Here is a 13,127-nt window from a genome sequence, read left to right as displayed (position 1 = left end):
TGCAGATCACAATGTCATCTGCAAACATCATATTCAGAGGAGCTTCCTGTCTCACCTCATCTGTTAGTCTATCCATCACCATGACAAACAAAAAGGGGCTCAGAGCTGATCCCTGGTGCATCCCACCCCTACACTAAACTCCTCCTGCATTTCTACCAGTCTGCATCTTCAACCTGTCCCTGCAGCTGTCCACCGTCCCTGCCTGCCTTAAGTCCTCCATCATTGTGCCGGTACCCAAGAAATCATCCATCTCCAGCCCCAACGATTACTGCCCTGTTGCTCTGACTCTGGTCGTGATGAAGTGCTTCGAGAGGATCCTCCTTAAACACATCAAGGACGCCGTCCCTGCTGGCTTGTACGGCCTGCAGTTGGCCTACAGGGGGAACCGCTCCACGGAGGATGCCGTCTCGCTGACACTTCACTCGGCCCTGACTCACCTGGAGCAGCCTAACACCTACGTCAGGATGCTGTTTGTGGACTTCAGTTCAGCTTTTAACACCGTCCCACCGGACATGCTGGCTCTGAAGCTCCACAGCCTGGGACTGTCTCCACCGCTCTGCTCCTGGGTCAGAGACTTCCTCAGCAACCGGCCCCAGGTGCTGAGGATAGGAGACACCACATCCTCCCCTCTGATCCTGAACACTGGGACCCCCCAGGGTTGCGTTCTCAGCCCTGCTCTCTTCACCCTCTTCACCCACGACTGCTCTGCCATCCACTCCACAAACTGCACTCTGTGCTGCTCAAAGACTTTTACCGGGCCACAATAGAGAGCATCCTGTGTCTCAGTGCGACTGTGTGGTACGGCAGCTGCACGGCGCAGGACAGGAAGGACCTATCCCGGGTGGTGAGGACAGCTCAGGGGATTGTGGGTCACCGTCTGCCTGATTTGGACTCAGTTTACACCTCCAGAGTCCAGAGGAGGGCCAGACGCATCGCCACAGACCCCACCCACCCGGGCCACAGACTGTTTGTCCCGCTCCCATCAGGGAAGCGGTTCAGGACACGAAGAAGCAGCACTACGAGGCTCAGGAACAGCCTCTCCCCCGGGCTGTAAAATCAGTCGTTCCCTTGCAGTGATCTGGGACACGGAATGGACGCTCTGTGCTTGTCCCACTGGGGACGCTCTGCGCTTGTCCCACCGTTGCTGCCTTTCACTACTGTTATTTGATTCTATTGCTGTGTATGTATCTCCTTGTTTTAAAAGACTCTGTATTTTGTTTGACGTTCTTCTGTGTACCTTAAGCCGTGGGCCTTCACGCGAAATTATCCAAATGAAAGATGAAGTTTAGAATCTCAGCTATTCATAGTGTTGATCATGTTCTGAATGTATTGACCTGTTTATCTGTCCTGTATGTGTTGTTGATCATTGAGGGGGGGGGGGTCTTGTAGAACACCCTGAAGGAGGGGTCATCTTCTCCAGTTTGTCCCATGATTGATTACCTGTGCCTTTATCATTGAGTCGTTTGTGAAGGTCAATGATGTGAACATTGTTGATGAAAGGCTTTCGTTTCCACGGAGCTCTGTTTCTGCTCTTTTTAGCGATTTAAAACAGTGAACTGCAGCATTAAGTGCTTTTGATAGTGAATTTTGCTGCAACATTACACAGACGCACACATTCAACTGAGATTAAGATATGAAGACGTCTTTATTGACTATTTATGCAGTTATTATATGGTTATATGTAAATGCAAATTTGCCAAATGATTTCGCTGGACACATAAACCTTCATGTACGAAGCAAAGAAGCAAATTCATCAAAGCCTGAATTTCATTAAAGCATATTTGAGCAAGAAAAGCTTCTGGATGGGCTTGTAGACACCAGACAGCTTCAGCCGGCCTCGTTTCCTCTGGACCTCCTGTTGGGACAAGGGGGGGGGGGGGGGCTTCAGGTTATTCTGCCCTCGTGGACACAAAGCAGCAGTTACAGGATGTAACCCCAATGTCCAGGATGTAACCCCAATGTCCAGGATGCAACCCCAATGTTCATGATGTAACCCCAATGTCCAGGATGTAACCCCAATGTCCAGGATGTAACCCTAATGTTCATGATGTAACCCCAATGTTCATAATGTAACCCCAATGTCCAGGATGTAACCCCAATGTTCATGATGTAACCCCAATGTCCAGGATGTAACCCCAATGTCCAGGATGTAACCCCAATGTTCATGATGCAACCCCAATGTTCATGATGTAACCCCAATGTCCAGGATGTAACCCCAATGTTCATGATGTAACCCTAATGTTCATGATGTAACCCCAATGTTCATAATGTAACCCCAATGTCCAGGATGCAACCCCAATGTTCATGATGTAACCCCAATGTCCAGAATGTAACCCCAATGTTCATGATGTAACCCCAATGTCCAGAATGGAACCCCCAATGTCCAGGATGTAACCCCAATGTCCAGGATGTAACCCCAATGTCCAGGATGTAACCCCAATGTTCATGATGTAACCCCAATGTCCAGGATGCAACCCCAATGTTCATGATGTAACCCCAATGTTCATGATGTAACCCCAATGTCCAGGATGTAACCCCAATGTTCATGATGTAACCCCAATGTCCAGGATGTAACCCTAATGTTCATGATGTAACCCCAATGTTCATAATGTAACCCCAATGTCCAGGATGTAACCCCAATGTTCATGATGTAACCCCAATGTCCAGGATGTAACCCCAATGTTCATGATGCAACCCCAATGTTCATGATGTAACCCCAATGTCCAGGATGTAACCCCAATGTTCATGATGTAACCCCAATGTTCATGATGTAACCCCAATGTCCAGAATGTAACCCCAATGTCCAGGATGTAACCCCAATGTCCAGGATGTAACCCCAATGTCCAGGATGTAACCCCAATGTTCATGATGTAACCCCAATGTCCAGGATGCAACCCCAATGTTCATGATGTAACCCCAATGTTCATGATGTAACCCCAATGTCCAGGATGTAACCCCAATGTTCATGATGTAACCCCAATGTTCATGACGTAACCCCAATGTCCAGAATGTAACCCCAATGTTCATGATGTAACCCCAATGTTCAGGATGTAACCCCAATGTTCAGGATGTAACCCCAATGTTCAGGATGTAACCCCAATGTTCATGATGTAACCCCAATGTTCAGGATGTAACCCCAATGTCCAGGATGTAACCCCAATGTTCAGGATGTAACCCCAATGTTCATGATGTAACCCCAATGTTCATGATGTAACCCCAATGTTCATGATGTAACCCCAATGTTCATGATGTAACCCCAATGTCCAGGATGCAACCCCAATGTTCATGATGTAACCCCAATGTTCATGATGTAACCCCAATGTCCAGGATGTAACCCCAATGTTCATGATGTAACCCCAATGTCCAGGATGTAACCCTAATGTTCATGATGTAACCCCAATGTTCATAATGTAACCCCAATGTCCAGGATGTAACCCCAATGTTCATGATGTAACCCCAATGTCCAGGATGTAACCCCAATGTTCATGATGCAACCCCAATGTTCATGATGTAACCCCAATGTCCAGGATGTAACCCCAATGTTCATGATGTAACCCCAATGTTCATGATGTAACCCCAATGTCCAGAATGTAACCCCAATGTCCAGGATGTAACCCCAATGTCCAGGATGTAACCCCAATGTCCAGGATGTAACCCCAATGTTCATGATGTAACCCCAATGTCCAGGATGCAACCCCAATGTTCATGATGTAACCCCAATGTTCATGATGTAACCCCAATGTCCAGGATGTAACCCCAATGTTCATGATGTAACCCCAATGTTCATGACGTAACCCCAATGTCCAGAATGTAACCCCAATGTTCATGATGTAACCCCAATGTTCAGGATGTAACCCCAATGTTCAGGATGTAACCCCAATGTTCAGGATGTAACCCCAATGTTCATGATGTAACCCCAATGTTCAGGATGTAACCCCAATGTCCAGGATGTAACCCCAATGTTCAGGATGTAACCCCAATGTTCATGATGTAACCCCAATGTTCATGATGTAACCCCAATGTTCATGATGTAACCCCAATGTTCATGATGTAACCCCAATGTCCAGGATGCAACCCCAATGTTCATGATGTAACCCCAATGTTCATGATGTAACCCCAATGTCCAGGATGTAACCCCAATGTTCATGATGTAACCCCAATGTCCAGGATGTAACCCTAATGTTCATGATGTAACCCCAATGTTCATAATGTAACCCCAATGTCCAGGATGTAACCCCAATGTTCATGATGTAACCCCAATGTCCAGGATGTAACCCCAATGTTCATGATGCAACCCCAATGTTCATGATGTAACCCCAATGTCCAGGATGTAACCCCAATGTTCATGATGTAACCCCAATGTTCATGATGTAACCCCAATGTCCAGAATGTAACCCCAATGTCCAGGATGTAACCCCAATGTCCAGGATGTAACCCCAATGTCCAGGATGTAACCCCAATGTTCATGATGTAACCCCAATGTCCAGGATGCAACCCCAATGTTCATGATGTAACCCCAATGTTCATGATGTAACCCCAATGTCCAGGATGTAACCCCAATGTTCATGATGTAACCCCAATGTTCATGACGTAACCCCAATGTCCAGAATGTAACCCCAATGTTCATGATGTAACCCCAATGTTCAGGATGTAACCCCAATGTTCAGGATGTAACCCCAATGTTCAGGATGTAACCCCAATGTTCATGATGTAACCCCAATGTTCAGGATGTAACCCCAATGTCCAGGATGTAACCCCAATGTTCAGGATGTAACCCCAATGTTCATGATGTAACCCCAATGTTCATGATGTAACCCCAATGTTCATGATGTAACCCCAATGTCCAGAATGTAACCCCAATGTTCAGGATGTAACCCCAATGTCCAGGATGTAACCCCAATGTTCATGATGTAACCCCAATGTTCAGAATGTAAACCCAATGTTCATGGGCGTCATGCTGGCACCATAGCAGGATTCCTAATTACCGCCGGCGGCTAAATGTAACATCTGGTAACATAGCAGTCAACGGAGCTTTAAAATGTGTTCCTCAATATCTTGGTTGATTATTGACCAATGTTTATGGAATTTGACACAGTCATGTAGGGGGGGGGGGTCTCTATCTCACCGAAATTCATCCGGATCGGATCCAGAATAAGGTCAGGAAAAAAAATATAACATCTTAACATTGAACCCATTTATGGATTCAAGAATCAGTTAAAAATAAACACCAACTCTGATTCTCTGAGGGCTCTTCTAGTTTGGTCTGGTTTAGGTAGAACTTCATACAGTGTGTGTTGAGTGCACTGCAAATAAAAACCATCCAAAGCGACTTACCTTCATTTAAAATCCTTGACTTTAGTCAGTGGTTTGCTGACGTGGGATGAAGGTCTGGTGTTGTCTGAGAGGAATAAAAAAGACAGAACAGGCCAACAGTGTGTGAACACACAGATTAGTGCATGAAAACACAGATTAGTGCATGAACACACACAGATTAGTGCATGAAAACACAGATTAGTGCATGAACACACAGATTAGTGCGTGAACACACAGATTAGTGCATGAAAACACAGATTAGTGCATGAACACACAGATTAGTGCATGAACACACAGATTAGTGCATGAACACACACAGATTAGTGCATGAAAACACAGATTAGTGCATGAACACACAGATTAGTGCGTGAACACACAGATTAGTGCATGAAAACACAGATTAGTGCATGAACACACAGATTAGTGCATGAACACACACAGATTAGTGCATGAACACACAGATTAGTGTGTGAACACACAGATTAGTGCATGAACACACACAGATTAGTGCATGAACACACAGATTAGTGCAGGGGTGGGCAAACATTTTGACTCGCGGGCCACAACGGGTTCTAAAATATGACAGAGGGGCCGGGCCAGGAACAGATGGATGGAGTATTTGTGTGAGCTAATATAAATGACATGTAAAAGACATTACATTAAAAGATTTGGCATTTTACAGGTAGCATTACGGGGAAAAGGTCAAATGAATGAGGTTTAATTATAATAAAATGTAATTTAACTATATAATTTGGACAAGTTCGGCGGGCCGGATTAAATAGCCCAACGGGCCGCATATGGCCCCCGGGCCTGGGTTTGCCCATGCCTGGATTAGTGCGTGAACACACACAGATTAGTGCATGAAAACACAGATTAGTGCATGAACACACAGATTAGTGCATGAACACACACAGATTAGTGCATGAACACACACAGATTAGTGCATGAACACACACAGATTAGTGCATGAAAACACAGATTAGTGCATGAACACACAGATTAGTGCATGAACACACAGATTAGTGCATGAACACAGATTAGTGCATGACCTGATGACCAGGACCTACTGCATTTATAGAGCAGGTTCACACGCCGGATGTCCAGGCGGCTCATCCTGGTGGCACGGCCGATGATGGCGTTGCGGTCTGGGATGGGTTCGATGGTCGGATTCCCGTTACGAGAGAAGTCAAACCTGTGGTGCAAATACACAGCAGAGAGGAGGTAGGACTAGGACGTCTGACATGGGCAGAATGAGACAACACGCCGTCCACGTACAGACGGCAGAGTTCAGGCGCTACCTTCCATAGTGCATCACAGACATGTAGTCGTAAGGCGTGCCGAGGTTATTTGTTCTGATCTTCCTGAAATTACGCTCCTGTCCTGCAGGAGAAGAGAAATCTCGATTAAAACATCTGTTTATTTCTTCTTGCGTTCATCTTCCTGTAGATGAGGCGACCGTAATCGTCTCATCATCAGGCACTTATCCCAAGTTACGGGTCGCGGATCCAGCTGGCCCTAACCCATCTCAGCTCGACACAACTTTATTTATAAAGCACTCTGAAACAGGCGGAGCTACACGTACATGTGCAGATTAAAACACGAATAAGTAGAACAGAAGAATAATAAATACAAACATAAATATAGAATAAAGAAAGCTGCAGATTCACGCCGTCTCGAATACAAGCGGGTTTTGAGTCTCGGTTCAAAGGCGGGCAGAGAAGGGGATTGTCTTTCACAGATGCGGCTCCGCCCCCTCTGAACTGCCACTTCGACCTCGGGGCCTTGAGCTGCGACCGATCTGCTGCCCGAGGAGCCGAGCAGGGATGGAGGGTGTGAAACACGAAGAGCATCTAATCGCTCAGGAGGAGAGTGAAGAACGGCCAGACGTTTATCAGGGTGGGGTCATCGTAGCAGGGGCTGAAAACCAGCCTGGTGGAGGCGAGCGGTCTGTCCTCGTGGTGTTGGTGTGTGTGTGTGGGGGGGGGGGGGGGGGGGCTCACCAGGAATGACGTTTTGGAGGAGGATCCTAACGTGGTCGTCCCTGTCAGAGCGGGTCTGTTCATGGTCGAAGCCCAGAGCGTGCAGCATTTCGTGTTGAATGATATCCAGGAAGACGCAGCCCTGGCGATCCAAAGACACCGTTTGGCTCAGACCAAGACGACCAATGAAGGAGAAGCACCTGAAAGAGTCCGGCAGTGATCAGGCTGCTGGAGGGCGAGCTGGACCTGCGCGTGCGTTCATGTTTAATACACGCCGTGCGGCTTTACCCGCCGAGGGACTGGATGTCCAAAAAGTCCTCCTGGCGGCTACGGGGGGTGAAGCGGATGCAGGTGGATTCAGCGAAGGAATTCAGAGCGTTGACGATTGTGTTTCTCTGTCGAAACGCTGGGCAGGGAGAAATACCAGTTTACCTTTATGCTGCCAGAAGTACTCAGTACTGCTACGAGTACAGCTGCTGCCAGCAGTGTTGAGTACTGCTACGAGTACCTGTACTCATTTCATGCGTTAATGAAATTCAGACTTTGATGAGTTTAGATTTAGATGTGGTAAAATGTCAGTATGCTATTTATGCGAACTTTGAGTTGTATTTACCCTCGCTGAAGGGGAGGCGAGGGTATTGCAATTGGGTCTGTTTGTTTGTCCGTTTGTTTATTTGTTTGTCCGTTTGTTTATTTGTTTGTCTGTTTGTTTGTCTGTTTGTCTGTCTGCGCGCATAACTCACAAACTAGTAACCCAATCAACTTGAAATTTTTACACAAGCAAGGTTCTGTCCATGGCTCGGTCCTCCCCGAGAATGGCATTGATTCGGATCTGGATCCAGAATCTAGAATTATTTTTACATCTGGAATTGTGCCTGTGCTGTAACATGGGAGTGTCACTTTAAGAGGGAGGGACATGATGGGAAAAAGAGTCCAGAAGGTGTGTTGTAGTACGCAGGAGACAAAAATATTACTTGACGTTACTGAACCGAGGACTGTACCGGTAATTAAAAGTTGATCCGGATCTGGATCCAGATTCTAGAATTTTTTAAAGGATTCTTTAACATTGCGAGATAGGGCACTTGGAGGCGAGGGTCTGCAATCTCTGATTGATCAGCTTGTTAATAAATGGAGCAGTCCTGCCTTCAGACATGGACTGACTTCTGGAAGCTTACAGAAGGCCGAGGCGATGCGGTAGGGCACATAGACATTTCCATCCTGGGACATAGGCCACTTGCATCCCCGACTCGTGCAGGGATCCGCATTTTCTAGACCGGCTGGCACTGCAATGTCTCCAAACACGAGAGGCCCATCCACACTCTTCCCTGCAAAACGGCAGGAAGATGGATGAAGTGCGTTCACGTTTTCATAGACTTCACACATGCCTGACACGGCTTGTATTCCGTGTTTAGTCCTTGATCTTATTACTGCACTCGTGCAACCGGAGGTCTACTTGTATGGAGGGGAACGTAGTGGAGGACAACTCACCGACATTAACGTTGGCGCGCTCAATCCGCGAGGAGACACTCAGGTCATCTTCCTCAGTGCCGTTGCCTGCAGAGAAGATGTCACTTTTCATTCTCTGAAATATCTGACCATACATTTATGAGGCTTTACTGCCTGGAAAGTAGTCACGTCTTACCGGAGAGCTCGTCACGGTTTTCCAAAGCAGCCTGGCAAAGTTAAAACGTTGGTTATAATGGATCAATAACCTCAGTCTCTTCAGCTGGAGGTAGCGTACGAAAAAGATGCAGCTCAATTTAGCTGCAATTTAGCTTCCAAACATGTCAGGAAAGTAGCGTCCTGTTTTAATTACTGTGTAAATGCAAAATGCCTGCGAGCGCTCACCTGTATGGAAAACCCGCTGACGGAGCAGAGGAGGACGCCGAGCGCAGCAGCCTGGAGCATCATGGCTGTTTGTGGGACGAGGACGGAGGACGCAGAACGCACCCGGGGACCAGAAGGGGTTGGACTTTTATAGTCCTAACATGGAACCCTGAAAGCCGCTGCAACTGCAGCCCGACTGGCAGCGGCCGTTATTTCTTCAGCGCAGCGGGGGCTTGTGTAAGATGTGGGATTTGTTTTCTGCTTTTCACTTCAGCCGTCAGGGACGTTCCTCAGAAGAGAATGTCAAAGTGGTCGGATGAGCCGAAATGGAGAAGACCTGAGCTTCAAATGGCAAAAGAGACATCATTGTTTCACATTTGTGGGAAGGATTCAGATGAAAAGCCGTTTCTCAATAAGAACTCTTTGAAGGATTGATGAGGAACACTTGACAGATATTCCACGTGTCCATTCCGATTGTCCCCGACATTAAACCACAGAGCTGTCTTTTGCTGTCTGACAGGATGAAGGCCCTTTCTTGGACCGAGACCGGCCGGGAGCCCTGTGCACCATCGCTGTGCACCACGGCAGAATGCACTTTGGTCCATTCTCAGTCAGGAAGCAGTCCAGCCTTCAGAACGGCTCTTCAGCCGGGACTCTGAAAGCTTTGTTTTGCACCCTGCAGCGTGACAGAGACCATGTCTGGTGCTGCAGGGAGGGTTAGCTCTGCTGCTGTGGTGCGGGGGGGTTTGCACCACCGTAGGCGCTAACGGTTCTTGCATTCACAAAGTGGCGCGTTCGTTGTCCAGTCATGAGACACTTGAGGAAACGGCTTTCGCTCCGACATTTATTTATCCTCCTAATTCAGGCTTTAGATCAGCAGAGATTAGTCAGTGGCAGTAAAAACAAGGTGCCAACTCTAATCAGAGGGTCAGCATCTGTCCCGCAGCTGGTGCGGCCTCAGCAGCGATCCCCACGAGACACACTGTGTAAAGATCAGTGTTAGCACAATAGCATTTTCACGCTTACAGCATTCACTTGTGTGGTTAGGATGGTGCAAAGTTTCAAAAGAGCCTTGCTTCTTTGAGTTCTCCAATTTAGGGGCAAGTTGCAATGCGTGTTTACGCAACGGCGTGCAGAAGCAGAGCGATGGTAAAGGGAAGCGCATGGAAGGAGCGTTTTAATGCCGTCCAAGCTAATGCCTGCACAAAAAGGCCTCAGAGACTGATGAACTGTAAGGGCAGGCCCATATTATTAAGAAACAAAACACCGTGCAAATATATCATCCTCTCATTTACATCATTTACTCAATTTGAATGGAATTGATGATGTCATTTTCAGTGAAAAGGTTCTGTTCGCATTGTTTGGGTCGGGCATTCATAATTCAAACAGGCTTTTCATTTGATATGTTTTATTTGAAGCTTCTGCTGTGCTAACGTTCTGCAACCCAACTAGCTTCTGCTTATAGAAACGTCTGATCACATGACAAGAATGACAGCTCGACCTCCGAAAACAGAGCTAAGGTGTCTTTTTGTTTGTCTCCTGTTGATCCATCAGGAGACAAAAAAGTCAAGGAATAAACGTCCACTCATCTTCAACCAGAACGCTGTCGGAGGACGTGAACCGGCTCAGTCCCAGGCGTGAGAAACAAACCCTGGCGTGCACAATCAAACATGCAAACAAGCACAAAAACGTTGGCTGTAGCAAAACGTACACAACATTTAAACTCAAAAGCAAATTTAAATTGAATTTTTCGATATTTTTTTTACAAATTTGTCTGAAGTTTTAATAAAGACTTCATGTAAAAAAAAAAAACTAGATTTTTCTGGCAATTATTTCTTGGTTCTGGGTTTATCCCTGCGTAGGTCCCTGGGCAGGACACTGGGTAGGTCCCTGGGCAGGACACTGGGTAGGTCCCTGCGTAGGACACTGGGTAGGTCCCTGGGTAGGCCACTGGGCAGGTCCCTGCGTAGGACACTGGGCAGGTCCCTGCGTAGGACACTGGGTAGGTCCCTGGGTAGGCCACTGGGCAGGTCCCTGCGTAGGACACTGGGTAGGTCCCTGGGCAGGTCCTTAGGTAGGTCAACAACCAGACTAGATCCAGAGGAAATGGTTCCATCAGAGAATCATTTCTGTCCCCAGTCCAGCCTGTCATGGTTGTCTCATTTGTTCTGTGTATTCTGTGTACCCCTCTTCCTCCTCCCTCACTCCTGTCTCTCTTTCTTTAATTGTAGTGTGGGTGGCTGTTGAGGGTGGACCTGTTGAGCCGAAGGAGACACCTTATCCCCATCCCTGCCATCATCTCCTTGTCACCCCGAGTCTATAGGCTCTGCTCCCCTGCCGGGCCCTTGACAGGAAGTTGAGCTTTCACCTCTGTGCATGCAAGTCCCGTGTTCTTTTCGGTGTCTCCTTCGATTTCTTGTCCTCGTTTGGTGATGTCCATTGGTCCTCTGCTGTGTATTTTTGTTGCACTTGTTTTTAGTGATGCCAGACCGTCTTCCGCTGTTTCAGTATTTTGTGGTTTCCATCGTGTCTGCTGTGTATTTTTGTTGTTAGCATTATTAAAGGCCATCAGACTGTTTCTGCACCTCGTTCTCTGCATCCTGGGGGCCACACCGTGTAGTCCAGGAATTGACATAATCCACTGCATAAAAAAATTGAATTCAACAATGCAAGTAACGCTTGTTATTGGGTATTTCTTTTCCGCATATATAAATTCATTGTAATAATGTTACAGCATACTGATCTAAGATTTAACCAGGGACAACATACAGCACTTGTTTGCATAATATCCAGCAGAGGAACATCGCAACTTTCCTCATGTTAAGGCAAGACCTCTTACACAACTTCTCAATTTAAGAACCTTATGAAATGGTTCCAGCAGAGCCGTGGCCCGAAAGGCGGAGAAGAGCACGGCAGACCAGATGATTGAGGTCGTCTGAGGAAAGGATGGAGGGATGGCTGGATGGACCATTTGAGCTGCTGCTTCACACCTGACACAAGTAAGATAATGTCCAACATGGTCTTCTCCACACAAATGATGACTTAGTAGAGTTTTTTTCTCATTACTGTTAGTTTTCAGATTCTGGTCAAGCAAAATGTACGTACCCCAATCACACATTTTGGTTTTAGCTCATAATTGCAATTCAATTTATGCCATTTGTATTTATAAAAAAGTATATTAATATTATAATTATAATTTGTGGATGTTGTTATGTATATTATTGCATACATTACTACAAGTATGTGTGAGCAGCAGTATCGCTTTATGTTGAGGAAGAGTACCACAGACGCAATGTTAGCATTGAGGCTAGCAATGGAGAAGTACAGGAAAGGTCAGAAGGAGCTGCATTGTGTCTTTGTATATCGAGAGAAAGCCTAGGACAGGGTGCCAGAGAGAAACTGTGGTACTGCATGAGGTACTGTGGTACTGCTTGAGGTACTGTGGTACTGCTTGAGGTACTGTGGCACTGCATGATGAAGTCTGGAATGGCAGAGAAGTATGTCAGAGTAGTTCAGGACATGTAGGACAGCAGTGAAGTGTGCAGTAGGAGTAACAGGGGAGTTTAGTGTAGAGGTGGGATGCACCAGGGATCAGCTCTGAGCCCCTTTTTGTTTGCCATGGTGATGGATAGACTAACAGATGAGGTGAGACAGGAAGCTCCTTGGAATATGATGTTTGCAGATGACATTGTGATCTGCAGTGAGAGCAGGGAGCAGGTAGAGCAGAATCTAGAGAAGTGGAGGTCTGCTCTAGAAAAGAGGAAAGAAGGTGAGCAGCAGTAAAACAGAGTACATGTGTGTACATGAGAAGGTCCCAGGGGGGACAGTGAAGCTACAAGGAATAGACGTAAAGAAGGTAGAGGACTTCAGGTACCTCGGGTCAACAGAGCAGAGTGATGGAGAGAATGTGGAAAGGAGGTGAAGAATCGTGTGCAGGCAGGCTGGAACGGGGGGAGGAAAGTATCAGGTGTGTTCTGTGATAGGACGAAGGGACAGGTCTACAAGACA

At 46.8% G+C, this 13,127-nt stretch overlaps 1 protein-coding gene across 1 annotated transcript; it reads right to left on the bottom strand.

Annotated features, from left to right (window-relative positions):
• Positions 1-1,668: 1,668 nt before the first annotated feature.
• LOC137894756 (hatching enzyme 1.2-like) lies at positions 1,669-9,203 on the bottom strand. Its single transcript, XM_068740217.1, has 10 exons — positions 9,141-9,203; positions 8,935-8,965; positions 8,781-8,846; positions 8,468-8,617; positions 7,581-7,698; positions 7,314-7,492; positions 6,612-6,693; positions 6,381-6,505; positions 5,335-5,398; positions 1,669-1,855 (listed from the first exon to the last, which is right to left on the bottom strand). Exons 1-9 carry the CDS (start codon positions 9,201-9,203, stop codon positions 5,337-5,339), a joined length of 876 nt encoding a protein of 291 aa, XP_068596318.1. The 3' UTR covers positions 1,669-1,855; positions 5,335-5,336.
• Between the last annotated feature and the right edge of the window lie 3,924 nt (positions 9,204-13,127).

This window comes from Brachionichthys hirsutus, chromosome 1 (assembly GCF_040956055.1).
Source record: "Brachionichthys hirsutus isolate HB-005 chromosome 1, CSIRO-AGI_Bhir_v1, whole genome shotgun sequence".
Taxonomy (NCBI): Eukaryota; Metazoa; Chordata; class Actinopteri; order Lophiiformes; family Brachionichthyidae; genus Brachionichthys; species Brachionichthys hirsutus.
This window is presented reverse-complemented; position numbering and strand designations above follow the sequence as displayed.